Below are 25,672 nucleotides of genomic sequence, written 5' to 3'. Positions count from 1 at the left end.
GGTCGCCTAGGCTCGCAAGATGGCTGACGCGCGGGACGACGCCTCGGAGCAGCTGAAGCAGTGGCGGAGCCAGCGGGGCTCGCAGGTGCCTGCCGGGGCTGTGCGGGGCGGGCGCACGGCGAGGCCTGAGGGGCTGCAGCCCGCTCGCCGGCGGGCCCGCTCTCCGGGCGGTAGCGGCCCGGCCCGCTGCGGGGTGGAGGCGGCGGAGGGCCGGCGGGCGGGGTTGCCTCCCTGCCGGGGGCCGAGGGGAGCGGGGCGGCCGCGGCGCTGGACACGGCAGGGCCCGGGGGCTCCTCCGGCCTGGCGCCCGGGCGGGCGGAAAGCGGCTCGGCCGCAGCGGGGCTGGGGGGGGCCGCGGCGCTCGGGTGACCCGGCGGGGCAGCGGCGCGGAACGCGGGGCTCGGTGCCCGGTGCCGTGCCCGGGAAGGGCGAAGCGCCGAGGGGCCGGCGGCTGCCAGCTGGCCCGGAGCGCCGGGGGCGGGCAGCACCGCCGGCACGGCCGCCTCGGCAGCTCGGCCTCGCCCGCAGCCTCGCCTTTTAGGCGAGAAGCGGGGCTCGTCTGCGCCCAGGCAGGCAGGGCCTTGGGCAGAGATGCTATTTTTTTTTTTCATCTCAAGTCAGATACGCGCATTTTCAGTTCTGCTGTCGCATTGATGGAACCCGGTGGAAACGTAACTAGGGAATAACGTAGAAGATAAGGCACGTTCGGTGATGTGCGGAGGCTTGTTTAGCAGCTTGATGTGCGCTGGGGAAGTGCTTGGCTGAAACCCTGAGAACGTGTAATCAACAGCATGGCACTCGGTCTTCTGGAGATGTAGAATGTACCCCAAAATATTTGGGTAAATGTAGAAATGCTGCAAGAGTTGATTTTCCTCCTTCTTCGTCAAATCACTGTGACAGTTTCTACCATGTATTTTCTGACAGAATTGTGTATTTGGCATTAAATACTTTTTCTGCCTGGTTATACCACGCAGTGTTACAAGATGCAAGTGGATGTATTGGTTCCCACTGTTTGCAGTCGTTAAGTCATCTTCGTTTTAATTTTTCCCCTCAGTTCTAAAAGATACTGTATGAAAACTACCTTCCAGTGATGCATTGTGACTTCATCGTATTCTAGCATGTGTCATAGTATTTTTGGTTTTGTACTGTGAGTAACACTTTTCATATGGATGTCAGCTTTTCTGTAACAAAGCAGTTTTTGAATACAGGCCAAGGATAATTTGAAGATTGGGAGGCAGCCCAAGTGTTTGTTGCATAAGGAGTCATGAGACCTTAAGATAGGAAGCAGGGAGGACTTATTAGACTTTTAAAGTGACTTGTATAAGGTGCAAAGTATCAGTAAGGCCTGGAAGTATGTACTTTGATGTATGGTGTTTACAACAGCTGTGACTAAAACTCTCCTGGCTTTGTTTCCCTTCTTTCTGTCATGGCAGGTTAGTGCTGTAATGAAACATGCATGCAGATTCCACAGTTCTTATCTTTTAAGGTTTTGACTGTATGCAGCTCCCAACGATATGAAAATAGAGGCATCAAACAAACTCAAGTCCAAAAGTAGGATGAGAATTCTTAAAACCGCTGTGGTTTTTTTTCTGTCTCTTCACACTGATGGCACTTGTTTTGTGTGCCCCGCATAACGCTATCCTGAAACTAAAGCGAATATATCCTGTCATTTAAAAAAAATGTTTGTACTTCTGATGTGAATGTTAGAAAGAACCTTTCAGAAAGGTCTGCCTACACCAAAGAGACCGTACAGCCACAAAGCTGTTAAATTTTTGGATAGTTTTAGTTTCAAAAAGCTGTGGGTTTACCTACTACTTCTAGTAATCTTAAATGTTAGTGTTACAGAAGAAGTGGTTTTCATACACCAGTATAGCCTGTTGGCTTGGAAAGGGCTGTATGACCTCTACAAACCTTTAGGGTTTGTTGTGTGCATAGTTTACAAATAATATGCAAGGTTTTTTCCTACCCTTGAGGTAATCACACAGAAGGTATTATAAAGGCATAGGTGAATCAGAAGGACTGAAAAAGTCTCCTTAAGACTAAGGTTTCACTCTTTCCTTCTTCTTTTACTGAGCTCTTGCAAGGACTTTGTAGAGGAGAGGGTCACAGGTGTAGGTTATGTGTGTTACAGTCCTGCCACTGTGTGGTTAAAGCTTTTGGGCTGTTTAGAATTTATGAAGTACTCCAGGGTAAACAGGGCTCTAGTTCAACATAACTTTTGTGTTTCTCAGTGGACTGGGTGAAACTTGATCACTGCTTCAAGATGACACAAGTATTAGTGACTTTAAAAAGTCACTGTATGGACTGGAGGGGTCTAAAGAGCTATGTTTCATAAAAAAGTTACCAGAATCCAGTCCCCAAGGTTGCTTTTTCTAGAATCACAGCAGTCAGAATTCATAAACGGGGCTGAAGCTGTACACAGGGGTTTTGTGTCACAGGCTGCCTTAGTGAGGATGAAGTTGAGGTCTCTATGTGTACTTAAAACACATGGGAAGGATGGAAATGTCTGTAATGAATGAGAACACAGCAAGGTTGGAGAGGAAAATGCAGAAGCTTAGGGTGCCATTGCTAGGATCTGTTCTTTTTCATCACATTACAATGAGCTTGCCTGTCTTAAATGAGTATGACAGAGTCATCAATAAAAAAAAAAATCAATTAATTTGTGGTTAGAAAAACTAATACATTGGGGTTTATCTGTGAGAAACTTGAAGCTTCTAATCAGCAAAACTAATGAAAATAAAAGAAAAATATTGGCAGTGCTGGAAGCTGGATTAAAAAAAAAAAAGTAGTTCTCTCTAAGCAAACTCTGAAAAAATTTCTTGACCAAAAAGTTAAATTAAAACTGTTGTGATCTGTGAGCATTTTATAAGCTCATCAGCTGCAGACTGTACCATGCCCTAAGAAAGGGTTCTTCAAAGCAAAGGCTTAGAATGGGCTTCAGGATGGGTCTCTTGTAGCTTTCGTGCCTCAGTACAGAAAATGTGTCAGGATAATGAGCTGATAAGATATTCACCCAGCACAAATTAATGTAATTATATTAAGTAGAATATCTTACACTTACTAGACTGAGTCATGGAATGGATGAATGAGCTTTTTCCTGAAGTTGCTTGAATGTGGTGGTGTCCTTCCACTTACTTTCATATATGAAATTAAATTCTAATTCAGAAAGTTCATTTGTAATGGCAATTTAAGGAATTTCTGGTTTAAGATGGTAGCAAAAACATAGTAAAGCATACCTAAACATAATAAAGCATACATATTTAAGGGCGCTAAATTATAGGCGTCATGTATCATATATTGTTTTAACAAGTTGAACCCTTGGACTGGCTCAGGATGGGAGAACTTCACGTGCGGTCCGACTAGGTGATTTCTCAAAGTGACCAATGAAATGGTTTTCTCTGGCTCATTTAAAACTGAGCAAAATGTAGGAAGCATGTGATACATAAGCAGTGGGAAGAATACTGAGAACAGTCTCTACTCTTGCATCTTCCTCTTGACAAACTGTAGATAATCTTTTGACTTAAGACTACTTTAAATAAAGCTAAAGTGCTAACTTCTCTGTAAGCTTCTGAACATCCTGTTCCTGTTTGTAACCCTATATGTATTGTCTTTTTAAAATGTTTATACAAATTACAGTACAGGTTAGGATTTCAGGCATCCTGAAGGAGTTGAATTTATGCTTATAGCTTTATGTTAATGAAGTGGTGAATGAAGAATAAAGAACCTACATATTTTGGGAATTCAAGCCAGCTAGAGTAATGCGTGTTGCATATTAGTAAAAACACATTGGAAATGCAGTTGTCCTGTCAAATGTCTTTTATGTGGTTATTCATGTACCTGAGTTAAACAAAGGTGTATATAACTCTCCCTGTATACCTCATTCAGAACTCTGGGTGGAGATGTGAATAGCTGTTCTTTCCCCTGCCTTTGTGAGTTGCCTCTTGGGGGGCGGGGGGGAAACCAACCAAAAAACCAGAGGCTAGTCCAGTTATGTATACTCTTCCATGAGATACAGGTGGGAATTTTGCCTGTTTACGGTAATTAGAATGCAAAGCAGAACTTCGATTGTCAGTATAGAAGTTGAAACCCCATAAAGTTGCTGATATAATAGTGAAGGCCTTCTCATCAAGAGTTACTTTTTCCTTCTCTTCACCATTTCACCATTCCTTTTCATTTATGGAGCTGTAAAAGAAGGAGAGCTAGTCAGGAGGGGATGAGTGAGTTTATTCTGCAGCGTTTTCCCTGGTTCAGGTGTGTGGATGCACTGGCCGAAGAGGGTAGGATGGTATGGATAGAGAGCCCATAAGGATGTATGTCAGTTCAGTGCAACATGTAACTGTGGATGTAGTGTTAACTGGTCATAATCTGTGACTCGAGTATTTGACCTCACCCTGTTGGAAACTCCTTTCTTTTGTGTGGTTTTTTTTTTTCCTTTGTACTAAATTCTTTTCTGTTCTTCTAAGTCTTTTACAAACATCACCCTGGCTCCTAACAGTAAATGTGCTCCAGGAAAAACTGACATCTGCAACCATCAGGTCTCTGAAGCTGATGTACCTTTCTTGCTGTGTTTTCTGCAGTGCCCAGTAGAATAGGACTGTTGCCTTAGAGGAGCATATGACCCCATATGTGATGCAGATGAAGTCTTTTCTACTGGGATTATTTTTTTTTTAAGAAAGTGGGAGTACACTCAATTATAGTGAGTGCTGCAGAGTTCCAGTAGGTGTTTCTTGAAGTTTTCTTGGAGTGGCTGTTTTTTCAGGTACAGGGTCACTCCTGTACAAGCTGCTGCTGCTCTTAAGTAGCCTACAAGAATGGTTGACTTAGACTTGTTATGGAAGGGAGGGGAAAAGGATGAGTATGGGCTTATTTGGGCAGTTTCTTTAAAGACAATAATGATGCTAGTAAAAGAAAAAAAATGTTCTGGATTGCTATCCTTTCGACAGGACATTTATTGACAGTATGGGTGCTTAGGGCTTTTGTTAATCTTAGTCCTTCCATGGTTCAAGAGTCTGAGTGATGATTCATCAGGTGCTCTTGCTTATGTTATTTTCCATAGCTCTTCCAGACCAACAGTAATCATGGGTTCCTGCTTTTAAGTCTTTATGCTGTGTGGCTCTAGCTCTTCCCTTATGCCTCTATCCCTGTATTGACATTGCCTTCTTCCTCTCCTTTCTCCTTTATTACTTTCCAGCAGCTACTCCTTTTCTAGCTTGCTCTCTTCCCATCCTCTCTTGTTGAGGTGGGGGCAAACTGAACCTTAACTCCTGTTTTAAGGTTGACACTTTGTATTTTTCTTGAAGCAGGATAGTCTTAAGTAATATGTCTGAACCATGGAAGACATTCTTGGATTAAACATGACTTGAACTCCCTTTCTTAAATAGCCCCAGACATAGTACTGTGGTGATGTAGTTAGACATCTATATTTTCTGTAACTAGTTCAGAATCTTATGTAATATTGCTATATACTGGTTAATTTGACCTGTGACACATAATGGTTGAATAGGCGTGTGCATTGTGTGGCTTAAATATAGAGGGTGTTTAATTTCTGGTGTTGTGATACTGACTCTCTCGCTTTCAGAAACCAGATGTCTTGACCACCGGTGCTGGGAACCCAGTAGGGGATAAGCTTAATATTCTGACAGTAGGGCCACGTGGGCCTCTTCTTGTCCAAGATGTTGTTTTCACTGATGAGATGGCTCATTTTGACAGAGAGAGGATTCCTGAAAGAGTTGTGCACGCAAAAGGGGCAGGTATGTTTAAAAACACATACTTTTTCTCTGTGTAGAATTAGATTTTTAAAAGCTTTTGAGTTAACATGTAGATTGTTACAGATAAATTGCATTATATTATCTATAATATAGTATTACAGACTATAATAAATAATTATGTATCAAGAACAGTGGGAACAGGAGGTAAGGCCTGGTTTAAAAGAACTTAGTGCCAAAACTTGAAGCACTGAAAAACTGTTTAAAAAAAAAAAAAAAAACGAACCCACAAACAAAAAAAAAAACCATGAAAAAAACCAACATCAAAAAGAGAAAATGTAGTTATAGCCCTTAGATTTTTACTATATTTGCTGTAATCTCTGCTTCCTCTATCTGTTCCTCCATAGTATCCCCGTCCCTTTGGAAGGGAGGACTTACCCATCTCTATTTTAATGTCTGTTTGCATATTATTTGATGGAGATTCTGGTCTTTGTCATCTGATGTATCTGTCTGCCAAAGCAAGATGATGGTGTAATATTTAAAACTTTTTTTAAAAAAACAAACACAAACCCCTCATTTTAATTATAATGTGAATGTACATGGGAAAAATTCCTCAGTGGGAGTGGGAAGATCTTTGTTGCTTCATCCAGCTTACAGGTGGACCAAAAAGTTCTGCAACACATATCAGGATTAAAGAAATACTTGTCTTGCTCTGACATAAATATGCAAATCTGGGTGGAAGAGCATACAAAAAGCTGCTCTCTGTTATTTTGCACAGTAGAAATGAGGTCTGTATTGCTGCTGGGAGCTGTTAACAATCAGTTAAGGAGTGAGCACCATGCAAATAGTAGTTTGTGTTAAGTAAATTTCATTTTGTACAAATAAATTGAGTGGAAAGAAGGTATCTAGATCTGATATTTTGAAATTACTTTTTTTTCAGGAGCCTTTGGCTATTTTGAAGTCACTCATGATATTACTGAGTATTGTAAGGCAAAAGTGTTTGAACACATTGGAAAAAGAACTCAGATTGCTATACGATTCTCCACTGTTGGTAAGGCTCTAAAGCTATTGTATATCTTCTTACATGTGTACCATAGTTACACTGATAGCAATGTTTGCACTGTGGAGCACTTAATGTACTTAAGGTAGTTTTGCTTTCTATTAACCAATTCCCCTTCTATGAATTTCATTTAAATGGTAAGACCTTAAGCAGCTTCTGCATCTTTCTGCCAGAGCTTGCTGTAGACACTTTTCACACTTTTCCACCTGGAATGTGAGAGAAAGGATAGTCTGAGCTATTTTTTGTTCTGATGGAAAGCTTGCTTTGTTGCTGGATGGATCATAATCAACGCTTGCATATTGCAGTTTAGCATTTGGAAGTTAAATGCCTATAATCCCTTATGCTATAGGAATGTTTTGGGGGTAAATGTTTATCATTCTTCGCCTAGTACTTAATTTACAGCAATCTTCCATTAATAAACTCTCATTTCTAAAAGACCTGAACACATGAACTAGCAAAGTCTTAAATGAGATTAGTTAAAACATGCATTATGATCAATATCTTGTCTGATAGAAAAACAGTCTTTCAAAACATATGTATTACTACTCTATGTAAAAGAAATCCTAATGAGGATTCAATTCTGGAAGTAGTATTGGAGAGAAAAAAGTAATCCAACAAGGCTCAAGGAGCTGCTGGTTTTGGCCTACTGGCTTTTCCCTGTGTCAACAAAACTTAAGGGGTCATGGAATGTTCTGTGGGGGAAAGACACGCAGCTGAGTTTGATCTGTGGACTGTGTGAAGTGGGTTGTTGCATCGTTACCTTTCCTTCCCCTGCTCTGTTTGAACATGTTTCTTCCTAGCTGTTCTGTAGTACACCATTTTTTTTAGCAAGAGAATGAGCGTCCTTGTTATTTCATCATGGGGTTGAGCATTAGCTGTTCCTGAGTACTTCTGGAACACTTTTGCTCAGCTATTGTGGTAGGCACTTTTGCTCTGGTATAAAGTTATCCATTGAAAGGACTGTTTTGGATAAAGTGGGAGGAGAATTAAGAGTTGCAACTCTTCTATAACAAGTTCCCTTTTAGGCACGCTGTTTAGGTTGCTGCCTTCCAAATGAGCTCTCACACTAGAGTTTGATGCACAGAAACTAATGTGTCTTCAGCCGATTCAGCCTTATAATCTGATGTTGTCTCTGTTAGCGATAATACAAATTCCACTCTTAATTCGGTTCAAGTGGATATACTTGTTTTTCTCTTTCTTTTAACTGTGGCCCAAATGTTTGGGTGGGTTCATGCTTTGGAAACTTACAGTGCCTGAAGTATTGTTGAAAATATGCCAAAAATTCCTTGGTAGAAAAGACTTAAATTAATAACACATCCCCTCCTTTAGGATTTTATGGCATATTCTCAAGTTCTGTGTTTTTCTGCTTACAATTCGTATGCATTTCCTATCATAACACTTCTGTATCTTTGTGTGTTTCTTCAAGCTGGAGAATCTGGGTCAGCTGATACAGTTCGTGACCCTCGAGGCTTTGCAATGAAATTCTATACAGAAGAGGGCAATTGGGATCTTGTGGGAAATAATACTCCCATCTTCTTTATTCGGGATGCAATGTTGGTGAGTAAGCACGAAAGATGAGGGTGCTTTGTCAAAGAGTGCAAAAGTTCGTTCACATCTTGTTCTTGCTTCACTGAGAAGCAAAAACTGTTGTTTTGACACCCTTAAACTTTATTGTTCGTTAGATGGTCCAAACATTTTTGACTTGAAAATGTGTAAGTTTAACAGCATTTTGTAAGTAGAGGGGCTTGTCTTGAGTGGAGGAGTTCTGCGCAGATATTTTATAGTATCTCTCTATTCATTTAGGAGTCAGATATTCAGTAAAGTTCACATATAAAAATCTGAAAAGATTTCCCTCTTGCTTTATCTGTCACAAAATGAAAACATTCTTTAGCGTTGAACAGCCTGTTTATCCAAATTGTAAATGCTTCACTTTACCCTAATTTTACTGGTCTGTGAATGAATTTTGTTGCAGGAGGGGCATGACAATAGAAGATTTTTTTTTTCAGTGGTCTTACAACTTTGTCTCATCTTTCAGTGTGCTGTTCCTTTCACAATTAAGTATATTGAAAAAACTGTTCGTCTTTGTTTTGTACTAGGAATTGCTTAGAATATCCCATATAATCTGGAGGTGTTACAGAATGTTTTTTTTTTTTCCCCCTCCCCACTCCTCCTCCCTCCTCCGCTTCTGGACAAATTAGTTTGCATCCTTCATCCATAGCCAAAAGAGGAACCCTCAGACTCATTTGAGGGATCCAGACATGATGTGGGACTTCTGGAGTCTTCGCCCTGAGTCTTTGCATCAAGTAAGGTTCTCCTTTGACTTTATTTTGTATGATTAAGAAAATCGTGTTATGACAGCATATGTTTTTAACTATCTCTTTTCCATGTTTTATCTAAAGCCTACATAATCTTCCAGGAACAGTAAAGGTAAAAGGCCTCCAGTAACTTTTAAGGCTATTAGTATGTGTATCTAGTTTTGCCTTTTTTCTTTTAATGACTCTGTGAAATGGGTGGGATTCTTCTGTTTTTGTAATCCTACTCTGTATAGGGATGAAGGGGAAGTTGCTGGGTTTTCTAGTACTACAGCAGTGGAGATACTGATGAACAACAAACTGCTAATGTAAGCGAACAGTAAAATACTGGGAAAGTAATGCTATCACATACAAGTTTATCTAAAGCTATATATTGTGTAGCATGTTAGATCAACTACAAAAATTACTAGAATTCACAGTGCATTCTAATTATTCTGAAATGTATTTGTATCTAAGAATGTTATGCAAAAAAAGCTAATATAAAATTAAAAATGCAGTTGTATATATATTTTTTTAAAAGAAAATGGGTTGATACAGAAGCCTTCCAGTACTTACTAACTGGAAAAAGAAGTACCGCAAGCATTGTTTGTGATCACAAACCTAAGGAAAAGCAGCATTTTTAATATGTTTGCATAGTGGTATGTTTACTGCTTGAAGACTTTGAAGAACTAGGTGTTAAGGACTTCTGTTTTCAGATTTTCCCTTTAACCTGGAAAAAAAATCTTATTGTAACTTAAATTATCCATGCTTACCTGCTCTGTGCTTATAGGGGAAATCATAACATTATCACTAGGTTAATGTCTTGTACTTCACCAGATATTTCATGTGGGCATAAAATTTCAAGTATGTTTAATTCATAATTGTTCTTTGTGCAAAACCAAAGCAGTCTTATCTCATTAACACTCTTAAAACTTAAACTAGAAATTCATAACATTAAGACAGCTTCCAGTGATGCAGAATAATGCAATAAACTAACTTTGTCTCAAATTGTCACTTTATCCTTGTTCTGGCGAGTCCATTAATATTGTTTGATCCTTCTCTTTAGGTGTCTTTCTTGTTCAGTGATCGTGGTATTCCTGATGGTTATCGCCATATGAATGGATATGGATCACATACTTTTAAACTGGTTAATGCTAGTGGAAGAGCAGTTTATTGCAAATTCCATGCGAAGGTACTGATTTTTTTTTTCTCCAGTTATCTATTGGAAGTATACATCATATTGGATAAAAACCAGTTTAAACATGGTCTAAAAATGTTCTGTGACTTTTCAAGTTTAATTCAGAAAAGACTTGTTAGTGCATAGACTCAATCAAAAAGGTGTGTGTGTGGTTTTAGTTTGTTTTTTAATGTTGGTTGCATGCCTTTAACAAATACGATGGACCTTGGTGTTCTTGCTATGACACAGTAGGTATTTACTAGACTATAAAGAACTCTTCTTTGGGGAACTGTTGTTACTGGAAAACTTGGTTTACTTGTGTGGTGAGCTCTGAGCACCTAGCTCAGCTCATTGCATTTCAGCCTCATACCACTGGGTGTTTTGGGGGTGAAGCTGTGCAAGAACTTCCTATCGGACTCCCTTGCTAGCATTCAGTGCAGATACAAGAACCCTCTAGCCTTTTAGAAATGTGTTTTATTCAGTGTGTGCTATGTTCCTGTTTCATGTTCATGGCTACACAGTTGTTTGGATTCAACAGGTGCTTCTTCAGGTAAAAGTTCTCTCAGTCTGGATCTGGTTTTTGTTCCCATTTATTTTCTGGATATGAACTGCATTGATCTAGTATTTTTAAGGTGGCCTCAACTGTATACCAAAGGTAAAAACTCTGTTTCCAAAAGCTCTGCAGCTGAAGCTCACAGAACCTCACAGAACTTCTACACTTTTCTGAGAAAGCAGTCTCTAGCATATCTCACTTGAAAACAACTTCCCTTTTGAGGTTTTAAAGGCAATACAGCTTGTTACCTCATTAGACTTTAATGGAGGCTGGACATCTACCTTTGAAGCAAGACTTAGGAAACCATTATCTTAAACTAAGAGGGATTGTATAGCAGCTTTTAGCCTTCAAGTTATCGAAAGCTTATTTAAGTGAGATTTTAGTTAGTCTAAAATGTCACAGAAATAGGGGTGCGGAGTGGAAATTGAGATTCATGTAGAATCCAGAACTTTTAGCCCTAAGGGCTGCAACCGTTTTATCACTTTGTTGGCATGTGATCTGTAGGAAGTGGTGGGATGATGGGACAGTAAATGAGCACTCCATCCTGTAAGGGGAGAGGGGAAACCTCTTTACGTGATGTGCTGCAGGGATCATATCTTCATGTTTGATGTCTTATGTTCTGCGGTATAGCGTTACATATTTATTTCACTTTCATCAGAGAACTAATTTTTATCTGGAAGGCAGCCGTTGAATGTACTATTATTCTGAACTCAAATTATTGGAGACAGGAGATGGAGAATCGTGTTCTTGGATTCTAAGTCTTGTTAAAGCACATTCTTATTAATGATTTCTGTAATACTTTCTGCATGTTGTAATTGGTGCTACTGCTTTTTTTTTTTTGCTTTTAGACTGACCAGGGCATCAAAAATCTTCCTGTTGAAGAAGCGGAAAGATTGGCTTCTACTGATCCTGATTATGCAATACGTGATCTTTACAATGCCATTGCCAAGGGGAACTATCCATCATGGTCTTTCTACATTCAAGTTATGACATTTGAAGAGGCAGAGAAGTTTCCATTTAATCCTTTTGATTTAACTAAGGTATCTCCAATACTGTTGTGAATATTCAGTTTCAGCTAGTTTAAGAAAGGTCATGAGATCAAAATGTAGCAAATGCCAGAACTGACCTTATTAACTCTTATATTATTATAGCTCTTTATTATATGGTCATGATGAGTCAGAAATTCTGGAGATGAAATTAAATTGATGTTATATCTGATGTTACTCTTCCTCAGTGAAATATGGATAGGGCTTGATTCCAGGCCTGTAGATTACAACTGCGCTGCATTTCCGAAGTGTGATCTCGGACTATACAGTCGCACCCTGAGCTCGCTAGTTTTAAGTGTTGTTGATAATGTAGCTTCTGATTGTTGGTCTGATTTTGCCAGACTTCCAGTTGCTGTTCCAAGGAATGGCTTCTTGAAAGATAGTTACTTAAACTTGTATTACTTCTTTTTCCTCTAATATTGCTTTCCCAAAATGGCTAAAGACTTTTGAACCTGAAAGTGCAGGCTAAGATGACAAAGAAAAGGCTAGTTAAGCTGACTGCATTTTGAAGTAGCTGAAAACAATCGTGCTACCAGTTCCACCTACGATATTGCATTCCTAGGCAGTTTTTCAAGCACCTGTGGGTATTTTCGTTTACGTGTTCAAGTGCTGAGATTATGCTGGGATGATGAAATAAGTTGCATTAATACTCTGTATTAATTGCAAAAGACTTCTTAAAATAAGATATTTCTCAGTGTTTGTTAGCAAAAAAATAAATTTCTTCAGTAATGTCTTCTCAATCAAGGCTTTACTAGGCAGCGTTTACCTGATCTACTATTTAATCTGCATAATACTGTAATAATGTTGATGTTAATGTGTGTGTTCTGTCTTACAGATTTGGCCACATGGTGACTACCCTCTCATCCCTGTGGGAAAGCTTATCTTGAACAGGAATCCTGTCAATTACTTTGCAGAGGTAGAACAGATGGCATATGATCCTAGCAACATGCCACCTGGTATTGAACCTAGCCCCGATAAAATGCTGCAGGTAAACTACAATGCACATAAGATTTTACCTGAAGAGCATAAAGTTTGCTTTGCTGTTTATGAAAGCATTCCTATTGCTGGCTGTGTAGCAGCAGCAAAATAGCCTGACAGATGGAAAGCAGCTGATTTCTTTTTTGGTGGTTGTTTTTAATGATCACCATTTCATGTGCTCATCCAAAATTTAAAGAGAACAGAAAAGAACTGAAGGAACAGAAAATCTAGAATTTACAGGGCATCTGCAACAACTGTCAAAGTTCACGGGGAAATCTGTCAGTCTGGCAAGAAGTACAGGATAAAACCATAGCAGCAATGCTATGCTTTTACAGAATATCTTAGAATTGTAAACTATTATGAGTGTGAGAGGTGGACTTCTAACGTTCTAAAATACAGATATAACTAATCTCTGATGTAAGCTGTAAAACTATTCTTTAGAAGTAGTATCAGATTTCTTAAAGGTCAAAATATCTGATAAGACTGGCTGCAGTAGACTATAGTGTCTGCAGAGTCATGGATGTTTGAATGTTATGCTTTTTCAGATTAAAATCGGATTGTTGTTTCAAATGATATCCATGGAAACAAGAAGGTATTTTGACAGTTTTAGCTGGATAAACTCTTGAACAATCATGCAGTTCTTTTCGTTTGTCTCTCTTTGCTCCCACAAACTCCATGGTCAGAATCACTCTGTTGGCATCCAGATGTCACTAGAACTGCTTCAGATTCAGTTCAGTAAATAAATGAGGGACTACCATATTTCAGATGTAATCAACTGTTAAATCTAAGATTAAAAAGAAGTAGGAAAATATTATATTACTACTTGCTAATATTTAGCAGTGTTACAGTCCTTTTTGTCTCTACACATGTAACCATTTTCCTGCTTCCGAATAGGTTTAGCATTCTGAAGTTGGTAGGAAATACCCAAGCTGCATAAATGCAACTCAGTCTGCCACTCTTCACTGGTATTCCAGCGAAACTAGTTTGTGGCTGAGTGTCTCTTTGGACATAATGTGAATATGTCAAGAATATATACGCAAAGGAAGCAGTCTTCTCCCTTTCACTATTTAATGTGTAATGCTTTGAATTGGGATATACCACTTAAGTGATCTCTTTGAGCAAGTAGTAGTTAATGTTTTTGATAAATGTTTTAGGGTCGTCTTTTCTCGTATCCTGACACTCACAGACACCGTCTGGGACCTAACTATTTACAAATTCCTGTGAACTGCCCCTTCAGAACTCGTGTGGCCAATTACCAGAGGGATGGACCGATGTGCGTTTCTGACAACCAAGGTAGTAATGAAAATATCTTTAAATATGATGATATTTATGCATGTGCTGCAGAATTCTTTTCTGTTTGCGGGGGATTTAAGGTACTGGCTAAGTGGATTGTTTTATTGGATATTACTAACTTGGATTGTGAGGAAATGCTACTTTTTCTCCTCAACCATTCTGTGTCTCTTGTGACTTTTTCCCCCAACTCAAACTTACCACTGTGTAACTTCCTAAGCTTCAGACTCCCCAGTCTGTCTGGTTTTTTCTCTTTATGTGAAAACTGTTCCTTACCTCTCATAATCTTTGTCAACCTTTTAGTACCTTTGCGTATATTACTAGATCCTTTTTGAGATTAGATGACCTTTAAAGGTCCCTTCCAACCCAAACTATTCTATGATTAGTTGGCCTCACCTGCAGTTGTTACAAATCCACCATATGCTCTTTTCTGTAGAGTGCCCTAAACTTGTCCATGTGCCATTCCTAATACTCTCTTTAATTGCTGGCAAGCACTGAGTTAAAAAGTAATTTACTTCAAACTATCCAAATGAATGACATATCTTAGAACCCATGATTGTGTATGTATAAAGATGCATGCATTTCTGTTCCCCAGGTGAATTACATGGCAAATAAAATGGTTTTTAGAAAAGCAATTTTCATCTGCTGTTTTGGTATCATGAGTTTGTGTGTCAGTATAAACAGTCAACTTTGATTTTGACTAAGTTAAAGATTGCAGAGGCTAAGCTGTCAATTTATTATTTGCTCCCTTTTCAGGTAACTTTATGAATGTGTTGAATAGTGCTAGTCCTCACACAGATCCTTGAGGAGGACCTGATTAATTCTTCTGAACACAAAAAGTGACCTTTTATTCCTCTGTTTCCTGTGTTCTTGATATGATGCTAATGGACAAGATACTGACTTTTATCCTGTTATCTCCTGTTTCAGAGATCATATTGAAGGCATTCTTAAATCTGAATATGTTGTATTGCCTTCATCACTCTTATTTGTGTATCCACTGTATGTCTTTTGCTAGTCTTGTACAAGTATTGAGAATCAAAACCTTGCTATAAAACATAAGCATGCTTGTGTAGATCACAGAATGCATTCTCTACATCTTTTTAAGATTTTAAAAGAAGCACTTAGATGTTCCTTTATAGAACTTAAGCCTTGTGTGAAGTAGTTGGTAGTCTCTTAACTATAAATATTTTTCAGTCTACCTGTGTAACTTCTACTTGCTACAAATAGACTCGTTTTTAATTTTGTAAACAATGGGGGGGAGAAAAGGGGTGGGTTGTCTTGGTTTCCGAAGTAGAATGTTTGTCATCTTTACATACTTGTTTAGAACGGGTGTGTATCTCTTCTATTAATCCAGGAAAAGAGACTTTCTTTGGATATTTGGACAGGGGGTGGGGAGTTTAAAAATGTTAAAACCAAATGAAGCTTAAGATGTGTTTAAAATGTACAAATAGGCCTTTAAGAGAAAGGCGGGTTGCAGGAGAACACCCAGTCAGATGGCTTCAGTTCTGTGCCTAGTTCATGTTCCTGTAAAGACTTCTAGAAACATGCTTGTTAAAGGGGACTTAATTGAAAAAGTTCTAAAATTTAATTATTTAAAATGAAGAAATATGCCTGAGAAATGGTTTCACGGAAGTTAATTACTGCCTCTTTGTTTCTACTTCTAGGCAAAATTCTAATCTAAAAATAGAGATGGCCAAAATGTCTTTGAGAAATCTGTATTTGCCCTTTTTAAATTTAAGACGACTGACTTTCATATACTCAGTCCACTTTGTTAAACTGCTTTGCTTTCTGATTTCCAAGAGATTGCGAAAGGCAAGAGTATAAATGCCAAGACTAGAGCTTTAGCTTCGCCTCTGTTCAGCAGGTTGTGTTCTGTCAGTGTTTGCCCAATAGTGACTGTTTTACACCTGAGAGTAAAAAGGATGTACTTAAGCTATGCCTCGTGCCAGAAACACTGTATTCCTCTGGGCTATGAATTCTTATACTTGCTGAGGGAGGACAGGGAGATGGTTGAAAAACAAGAACTTTCAAATAGCCGCTCCTGCCCAAGACAGATAATAAGTTTACTTTTATGGAGTTCTGTAAGTTCATTAGCGTTCAAAATAAACCCTCTACATAGTTAAGATTCGTAGTACTTCAAATATGCAGTTGAAAGTGTACTTTTATGCTGCCTTGGACTAAAACTTTGAATAACTTCCATGACTTTGTTAATTGTCTGAGCAGTGTTGTTGTGAGAGTGGCCAGACCTCCTTATTTCTGAAACAAATCAATTTTTCCCCCAAAAAGCTATTGAAATTCTGTTTCTAGTAAGTGCCGTTAAGTATGGGCTTGAAGACACAGCTCCTGATGTTGAGGTGTATGTTGACAGAAAAATACTGACAACTTTTTTAATGAAGTGAATAATAACTGGGTAATTGATTTAAGTATTCTAGGCAAAGAACATTTTCTGTCTTCTGACTTAATCTGAGAGAGCTGGCATCTGATTGTTTTGGTTTTGTGGGGTTGTTTGTTTTTCAGGTGGTGCCCCAAACTATTATCCAAATAGCTTTACTGGTCCGGAAGATCAGCCCATGTTAAGGGAGAGCCGCATGTCTGTTTCAGGAGATGTGCAGCGCTTCAATAGCGCAAATGAAGATAATGTGACTCAGGTATGGTGTATGAAAAGGTTTTGTATTGCTTATTACGTAAGATGAGTTTATAGGATGAGTCTAGAGACTATTAATAAGAATTGTTCCAACATGGCTCCTCTTTGAAGTATCTGGGCTAACCTGAAGTTCATCTCTCATGAGAGCTTGGAAGATCTCCATACAGCTTAATTTCATGAATAAGTGAATTTGTGCTGACAGGACAGTTAGTGAATTCTTGCAGACCTTTGCCATCCATATTCTGAGCACAGATATCTAGAGGTTGTGACTTTGTCGTCTTGCGATTAGTGTCTGCAGATCTGCAAACTAGGGTATGTATGTAATGTCATGATCATCAGTTCCTGAATTGGACCCCAACAGCAATATTTGTTTTCATTAATTCAATAAGCAACAGTTATTTCAAGCTAGACATAGAAAGAGCTGTTAGCAGGTTTGGAAAAAAAAAAAAAACCCCAAACCAAACCACACCAAACCACCACCACAAATCGGTTGCTGTTTAAGTATTTTGGGTATTTTGTGTTGCCTGACTAGTAAGTGAAAGCTATTCTTCTTCAGTAATAATGAATCCTAAAAGTCTAGTAAGTATTATTGACTGCTACAGGTAGAGTGACTTGCTTTTGGGAATTTCAAAATAAAACTTTGTTTCTAATCATAAGGTGCGAGACTTCTATACCAAAGTGCTGAAGGAGGATGAACGCCAAAGGCTGTGTAAAAATATTGCTGATCATCTTAAAGATGCACAACTCTTCATTCAGAAGAGAGCTGTAAGTAGCCAATTTGGGTTTTAGCCTTTGCTCTTTATTCCAGATTTTCTTGCAGTCTAGTAAACTGTGTCAAAATGGCAATATGCTTACAGAAAGGAAGATCACAAATTCTTTTGAGAAGGCAACTTCTAGATTCCTCTTACGCAGGAATTATCAATACAGGACACTTAAATATGTGCGTGTTTACATAATATAAAAAATGTATAACATGTTAAAGTAACTTTTTCCTGATGGGAAGAATGGGGTTGATGTTGAACGTCAAGGTTGTCATTATGTGTTTAGCCTGGTGTGTCAAAAATCAGATGACTGCCAGTGTAATGTTTTGTTCTAAACAAGGAAAAGGCAGTGAGGCCCAGGGAGGGATTGGATCTTTATCCTTCCCAGTGGAACTTTCTTTAAATCAGGAAAGAGCTCTATGTGAGGTGGTAGAGAGAGTGTTTGAAGGTGTTCATAGCTCCTTTCTGGCTGGTTAGAATTAAACTTTTAGAAAAGAGTTTTCACCTTCCTTTTCCTTATGATATGTATTGCTTGTAGACCACCGAGCAGAAAATGTGTTAAAGAATACATTTAAAGTGGAGGAAAAAATTCTTGTTGCCTTTTCTGTTCTGTCTTCCCATTTAGGTGAAGAACTTTTCTGATGTTCATCCTGACTATGGTGCCCGTATTCAGGCTTTGCTGGACAAATACAATGCTGAGAGCGGGAAAAAGGTGTGCTAATGATTTTTTGCAGTTACATTTTGACTGGCTGTGAATTATCTTAGCTTCTTTTGTAAATCCAACAAAGTGAGAAATTGGTCTTGATTGCCATTTGGTTTAAATGGCAGAAGTTGGTGCATGTAGAATTACAAAATGAGGAACCATCACTCTAATTACATTTAATTAAATGTTGATTAACTAATGACGTACAACTACTTTGTTTCAGTTGGGGTTTTGTAAGGCTTTGGGAAGATAACTGTACCTGATAGGCAAAATGTTCAGGCTGATTTCTCAGACCAAATGATTACCCACTCCTTGTAATGGTAATGAAACATTTCCACAAGCCTTTCCTGGGCTCAGTGCTTGCTACATAGAATAACAAAATTGTTGCTTCAAGTACTCTTTTTTTTTTTTTTTTTTTTCCCTGAAGTTCCCCTAACTACTTCTAATGGAACTTGTTCTGAATATTTCTTTTTTTTTTAATTTTTAGGATGTAATTAGGACATACACACAGTCCACATCTTGTGTGACTGCCAAGGAAAGATCCAACTTGTAAAGCGTGCTGCAGAGATTTACTCAATGAATTTTGCGTCCTTATAACTGCAGGACAACCTGTTGAAGATGTCAATGAATGTAGCAGACTTCCGCACAAATATAGAAGTATTCTACAGTGTTGGCTTATTAAGCTTTCAAGCACCTGTATCTGTGTTGGGAACTAACACAAGCTAACAATCCTAGTGCCTTTCAACACGAGTGCTTTACTGCTTGTTAACAACATACAGTGTCTTTAAGGAAAGTCATGATTAAAAATTGTCTTCATTTCTAGAAGCAAACATAAGTTTAATCAAAATACTGTTTCATTTTTTTTCTTGTAAAACTTTCTTGGCTAAATCACACAATAGAACTTCTGTAATGATACTGTGATTATCCTTATGGATGAATTTGTTCATGTTAAAAAGCTGATGTTGCTCATTATTTCTAAGAAGATAGTTATCTGTATGTATCTGTAGACACTTCCTTTGAAATTATTTTTTTGGCCTTCCAGAAGTAAAATGATATGCAGTAGTTTGAGTAAAATGTTGGTTATGTCTCATTCTTTATGATCAAAATGAAGCCAACCACAAAGTTTAATCTCAATATATGTAAATTTTATTCCCAATATATATTTTAAGATAGTCTTTGCTTACTAATACTAGGTTGGATATAACTGACCTAAGGGAGATAGGAAAGGATTTTTTTTTTTATTACATACACTTTACAACTAAATTGGTTACATCTTGCAGTTCTTGGGGGGGATTGTTCTTTCTAATCTGTAAGCATTTAAATAGAAGAATGTTAATTTTCCAAGTGTTTGAGAATTAACCTCTAAATGCATGAATATTTTTCTCTTGGCCAAATTCAAGCTCAAGCACTTTCAGAACTATTCCCAATGGTTCCTGAAATTCTGTTATTTTACTGCCATAATCTGATATTGCTATCTATTGACCAAGCCAGAGCTAGTTTTCAGAGTTAGACTTTAACTGAAGTGGCATGTTTGTGTGAATGTGGGTATCTATAGCTAGATGTATGTATAAAACCTGGTGTTAGGCATGTGTTGCCTAGCATTTGCAATTTAGTTAATCAGTGCAAAAGATTTTGGAACCCTTTGGACTGAAAAGTGTTCCCTATTATTATTCCTTAGATCCAAAGGAGTTTCTTTAGCTTGGTAATATTTTTTGTCTTCAGTCCTGGAGTATAATCTTTAATCAGGTCTTGCTAATTAGCACACTATGAAAATGTTTATTTGAGAATTTAGAGGAATAGTTAAATGATAATTATGAAATTTCTGGACTTACCTTGGTTGAGTATGAGTAGTGGTCACCTACGAGAGCACACTGTGTCAGCATCTGAATGCTTTACTATACAAGCACACAACAAAACCAAGACTATTGTTTTATAAGGGCCAAAATCCCACCTAGTATTTTTTCTTAGATAATTATTTGGAAAGTGTTACCCAGTTATGGGGTAATTAGTGTCTGAGCTGACTGTTGGAATTTTGAATAAAAATCTGTCATACCTGTTGCACATTGAAGTGAGTCCTAACAGACCAAATGAGTTTCGGAAGTGTGTTCAGTAGGATCAGGCAATTCACCATCCATCTAAAGTCCTGGCAAGTTTTAATAACTGCTCTGCCTGTTACTTCTTCCTCTTCCCTTGCCAAATTGAGAGAGTAGTGTACATGTGTAACTAGCCTAGATCCTAGTTGCACAGCGTCACCACTCGTTTGAAGTAATTTGCTTTCCTTGTTTGCCTGCTGATACTGCCTCATTAGCATTTGGATTGGAAAAAGCATGAATGACGATACAAAGGATTTCAGAGCCCAGCTACTAGCTCTTAACTCAAGCAAATGTTATACAAATTTCACATCGTAGCAGGTTTTTTTCCAGTATTAGGTGCATTTGTGGGTCTGTCTTGAATTGTATTTGGAATAGGAGTACTTCCTGATTTGGCAGTTAAGTGTAAATTGGTGTTCTAAGAAGTGATGGCAGATAGATGAGGAAGAGTAGCTACTAAGTGCTGTTCCATTAAGTTGTAGAAAGCTGCTACTTCTCCAACTCCTTTATCTACTAACCTACTGTGAAGAATTAGCTGTGATATAGATGCAGTAAAGTAGTATGAACTGATAGCCTGCTCTATTCTGGGATTCAAATGGATTTTTACCTGATCAGGCAGGTGGGATCTGAGTGAGCTACATGAATGGATGGGAATATTTCTTGCTGGTGCCTAGAATCCTAGTGAGTTTTGGAAAAGAATAAGCAAGGCTTAATCTTTAATTTTGGTTGTCTGCTAAATTAATTATGTTGTCTTCCTCTTTTTATTTCTGAAATAAAACTGGATTTAAAAAAACTCCTGGCAATGTGTTGTCTGTTTTAAAATAGTTTATTTTAACCTAGGAAGTTCCTACATTCATCTGTTTTTTCGAGATCTTGCAGAAGCTGTTGAAGTTCTGGGTAGTTGGTATCTATCTCAGAACTTAGCATTTGGCCTGCACAGGCCCTGACGGCCATCAAAAGCCTTGGGCTCAAGGCTGATGCTTGGAATTCGCGTGTAGGGGCCAAGCACTAAATTGTGCTCAGCTCTGATGCGTGAAATGACTTGTTAGGAACATTCTCTTTCATTTCCTAAGCCTTCAGAAAATGGAATGCTGCTTGTGTCTGTGATACAGCAGCGCCTACAACTGTGTGTTACCATATGGAGGGGAAAAAGTTGTTGTCCTGCTTTACAGTGGGGTTTGTTGATGATATCTTACTTGAGCCTCTCTTTGCTGAAGAACCTCTTGTTATTTTTTGATCTTAAAAACTTTGGTGGCAATTTACAGAATTGTCACAACGCTATCTAGTTTTTCATCACAGTTCACTCAGATTTTGGTGAAGGACAGTTCTTAATGGTTTAATGGAGTATGTAGAGATGATGAGACACTTGGAGTGTCTCAAAGCTACCACATAGCCTTTCAAAAAGCTGTCAGCAGAGAGATTTATTCTGCCACCTATATTACCCAAATATTCAGGTCTGCTTTTCTTATTGCAGTTATTTTTTTCATAAATCGCTACTTTTTGTTTCACGGTAAGGAGCTGTGTGCCTCGTGCCCCATTATACTTTGTAGGGTAACCTTTACAAAATGGTGGATAAATATGCCTGCTGACCACGTGGTGGAAAGGGCACCGTGATACGACCTTGTGGAGGTTTTAGAGGAGTGTTTAACATGGACAGCTATTTTATTAGCTTTGTCCAGGTGGCCTTTATCTGACCACAGCCATAAATGATTATCACTAATAAATTCTCCTGTAAGTTATACTAGTTTAGAGTAGAGGTTAGGCTGGAATTTGGTTTGTGTCAAGTCAGAAGAGAAAATCAAGCACTAGAGAATGAGGAAGAGAGAGGAAATGTCTTGTGCAGCAATGTTGAGAAGACATAGGATGGCAAGGTAGGTAGTATGTACTTTCTGCAGCTACCTTTGTTTTGAAAACTCAGTTTCAGTGTAGTTGTGCTTAAAAGACTGACCTATGCTCTGTGCTGCTAAACTGACCATGACAAGTAGTATACAGTAAAACTTGGCTTTTTCAAAAGGCACTGAGAGGCTTAGGCAGCACTGGAAGAACAATAATGCCAGTTCTTCAAATAAACAAGATGGTAAATCCATTTACAGCTACTTATTGTGGGAGTAAAAAGACTTTACATGACATGACATAGTCTCACTTGTGTTTTGACTTTGTGTTCTGCTCAAGTAAAATCAAATATTCCTTTGACAGGTTGTTGCAATACAATTTTCAGTTATGTGTAAAGGAATTTCTCAACATCTTCCTATTACTGTTTTATTTTAGATGCACATCTGTAATAGTGGAATTGGGAATGAATTTGAAACTTATGTTTTAGAAGTTACAGCTTCTCCTGGAGTACCTCTCCTTCTCACATGCCTTTCCCCTTTTTTCCTAGGTTGTTTTGCCTTTTCCAAAATGTTTGGACTGGAGTAGCCAAAAGCAGCAGCAAATTCCAGAATCTCAGTGGATGTTTGTTGAAGTGGGCTCTGCCAGGAGATGAGTGAGCATATGGAGTTGCTAAATCTTCTCTAGGGGTAAAAAGGGTGAGGTAGGTTTGGATCAGATAGTACACTGGAAAAAGTAAGCCCTGAATTCCTTTCTTGAACCCAGCTAGCTCACTGCCTGCTGAAAGCTGTTGAGGGAAATTGTCTACTAAGCAGTGTGTAGGTGTCCATGGCTTTAGTATCTGTTAAATAAATCACGTTGATTTGCCAGATAATGTTACACACCTGTTACTGATCTTGGAGGAAAGGGCTGTTTGTTCCTCATTTGGAGATCTGATACATGAATTCTCAGGCAGGCATGTGAGACGCTATTTTCTCACAAAATTATGTCAAAGCAAGAGTCTTTTCTAATGCCATAGGAGGAGGTGGTTGCGGTCTATAAAGTTGCAAGCCTGTCTTAAGCCTGAGAACCCACATTTCATGTCTGAGTGCCTGAGTATATTTTTAGTTGGGGCTCCGTTAATCTTGTTTTTAACCGTTACATTTTTATCTGCAAGTTAAATGACAATTGGGTGAGAAGGAATGTCTGCTTTCTTACTGAGTTAAAGTTACAGGCATGAGTTCATGATGCTAAGAAAGTAACTGTATTGATCAGCACTGCAAACAGCGTAGTAGATGTACACTAGAGATTAACTTTAAAGTACCTACCTGTTTTACAATTTGGTGTGGTTCAAAGTAAGTATTTGGCTTCATGATTAATACTAGTTTTGAGACCTTAAAGGGCTTAATCTAAAGGTTTGCCATGAGGAAACTTTCCTGAAAGATGCACGGAGCTTGGGACTTCGCTAGTAGGTTGGGCCTTCTTAAAAAAATGTATTTTTAGCTCCGTTAGTGCATTTTAACATCACAGATGAGAGTTTCAAATAATCTCTCAACACTTAGTCATGAAAAACGGGTTCACTGTGTCACGACAGGGCTTCGTAGCCTACTTTGTGTGGATGCTGAGAGGAAAAAAGATGCCGCAGATTTTTTCCCTCTAGTTGAATAAGCTTTTAACGGAAGTTTGTAAACAGTAACCACTATCGTTTTGGGAAGAAGAAAGTAATGTTCTCAGATTTTTTTTCCCTCTAACATTTGAAATGATTTAATGCAAAAGAATTTTCCTCTTGAAATATTTCCTTTTTTTTTTTTTCCCCTCCAATTATTCAGTCTTCATTCTGCCTGTGGGCTGGTTTCTGGCATGTGTGCTTCCCTTTCGTCCGTCCGTCCGAGGGGAAGAAGACAGATGTGTGCCCTGTGACTGTATTTTCCAGTTGTAAATGAGCAGGTACTGAGGGGTCTCTGGATGCACACACACCGCATGGTCTGGTGTTCTGGCATGCATTATGAATCAAAACTCATCATTTAGACTTCACATGCCTTAACTCTGCAGTTTTTTTAAAGACAGTAATACCCTAGCCTCAAGTCAAGCCTTTCTGTACCTCAGCACAGGAAAAACATGGACCTGTTGGAGTGGGATCAGAGAAGGGACACAAAAACGATCCGAGGGCTGGAGCACCTCTCCTATGCAGAAAGGCTGAGAGAGTTGGGGTTGTTCAGCCTGGAGAAGAGAAGGCTGCGAGGAGACCTTATTGCGACCTTCCAGTACTTAAAGGGTGTCTATAGGAGAGATGGGGACAGACTTTTGAGTGGGGCCTGTTAACGACAGGACAAGGGGAAATGGTTTTAAACTAAAAGAGGGTAGATTCAGACTAGATATAAGGAAGAAATGTTTTACGCTGAGGGTGGTGAAACACTGGCACAGGTTGCCCAGAGAGGTGGTAGGTGCCCCATCCCTGGAAACATTCAAGGTCAGGTTGGACGGTGCTCTGAGCACCCTGGTCTGGTTAAAGCTGTCCCTGCTTGTTGCAGGGGGGTTGGGCTGGATGACCTCTAAAGGTCCCTTCCAACCCAAACCATTCTATGATTCTTTCTGCACTTTGAGTTTTGTTTACTGTGGGGTTTGGGGCCTCAAACCAGTACTGCAGAAGTGGATCGATCCAGTGGTATGTTGCATGTTCTTACCTCTCGTTGACAGTAGATCACATGAAGATACACAGTGCGTGGTAAAGCTTGACCCTTCGTTGCAGGCAGTATTGCGGAACTTAATTTGAACCCATGTTTGGGCTCGCCGTTGTGTGATCGTGACATGCAAAGCTGGACTTGCGCATAGCCTTGACTCAGCTGACGTTGAGGATGTAACAAGCAGTTGCATAAGGCCATTATGGACAGAACTGGGACAAGAACTAAGGTTCTGGTTTGATTGTAAATGAAATAAAGGCAATTTTGCCAGATTTGTGCTTTGTCTGTCAGTAATTGCTAGATTCCCACTTAGCTCTTGAATCCAGACTAAGAACTAAAACCTTTATAATCTGTGCTGTACCATCACCTCACAAATAGCAGTTTAAGGTACTGCAAAGCATCTGTCACATTCCCTTTTTCTTCTGTCCCATTAAGAAAGTATCAATGTCCTGTACTTGTGAAAACTTCTCACACATGAGAAGTTCTGAGGTCCTCTTCTAGTTCCGGATGATGTTTCAGTTGTGGGGATGGATCATTTAGACTGAAGAAGATTCCTGAAAAAGCCCTATATTGGCAAAAGGTTGTAAAGGGATGCATTTTTATGTAGTCTGGGAAAGCTAGTCAAGGCTAAACAATGCGGCACTGGTGGAAAAATAATAAGTGATGTAGCTTGATACTCAGTGGTAATGATGACACTTCTGCAGCCTGGGTCGCTGTGTAGAGCCTGTCTGATTTAGTTGTGTGATAAAAAGCTTGAACTTCGTCACGGTGGGGTTCCACCCAAAGTCAAACTTCAACCCCACTGCAGCTGGAAATCTCACTGCATTGCAGTCAGAGTGAACAGGCCTTCAGGAGCTGTGCTGAAATTTATTTTCAGGTCACAC

At 39.0% G+C, this 25,672-nt stretch overlaps 1 protein-coding gene across 1 annotated transcript; it reads left to right on the top strand.

The window, feature by feature from the left end:
• On the top strand, positions 1–21,071 carry CAT (catalase). The gene is made up of 13 exons (XM_075711931.1): positions 1–85; positions 5,579–5,750; positions 6,646–6,756; positions 8,192–8,322; positions 8,964–9,068; positions 10,123–10,248; positions 11,635–11,826; positions 12,668–12,820; positions 13,965–14,103; positions 16,618–16,748; positions 17,402–17,509; positions 18,131–18,217; positions 18,696–21,071. Exons 1-13 carry the CDS (start codon positions 20–22, stop codon positions 18,759–18,761), a joined length of 1,587 nt encoding a protein of 528 aa, XP_075568046.1. The 5' UTR covers positions 1–19; the 3' UTR covers positions 18,762–21,071.
• The last annotated feature ends 4,601 nt before the right edge of the window (positions 21,072–25,672 follow it).

Source organism: Pelecanus crispus, chromosome 6, assembly GCF_030463565.1.
Source record: "Pelecanus crispus isolate bPelCri1 chromosome 6, bPelCri1.pri, whole genome shotgun sequence".
NCBI lineage: Eukaryota > Metazoa > Chordata > Aves > Pelecaniformes > Pelecanidae > Pelecanus > Pelecanus crispus.
This window is presented reverse-complemented; position numbering and strand designations above follow the sequence as displayed.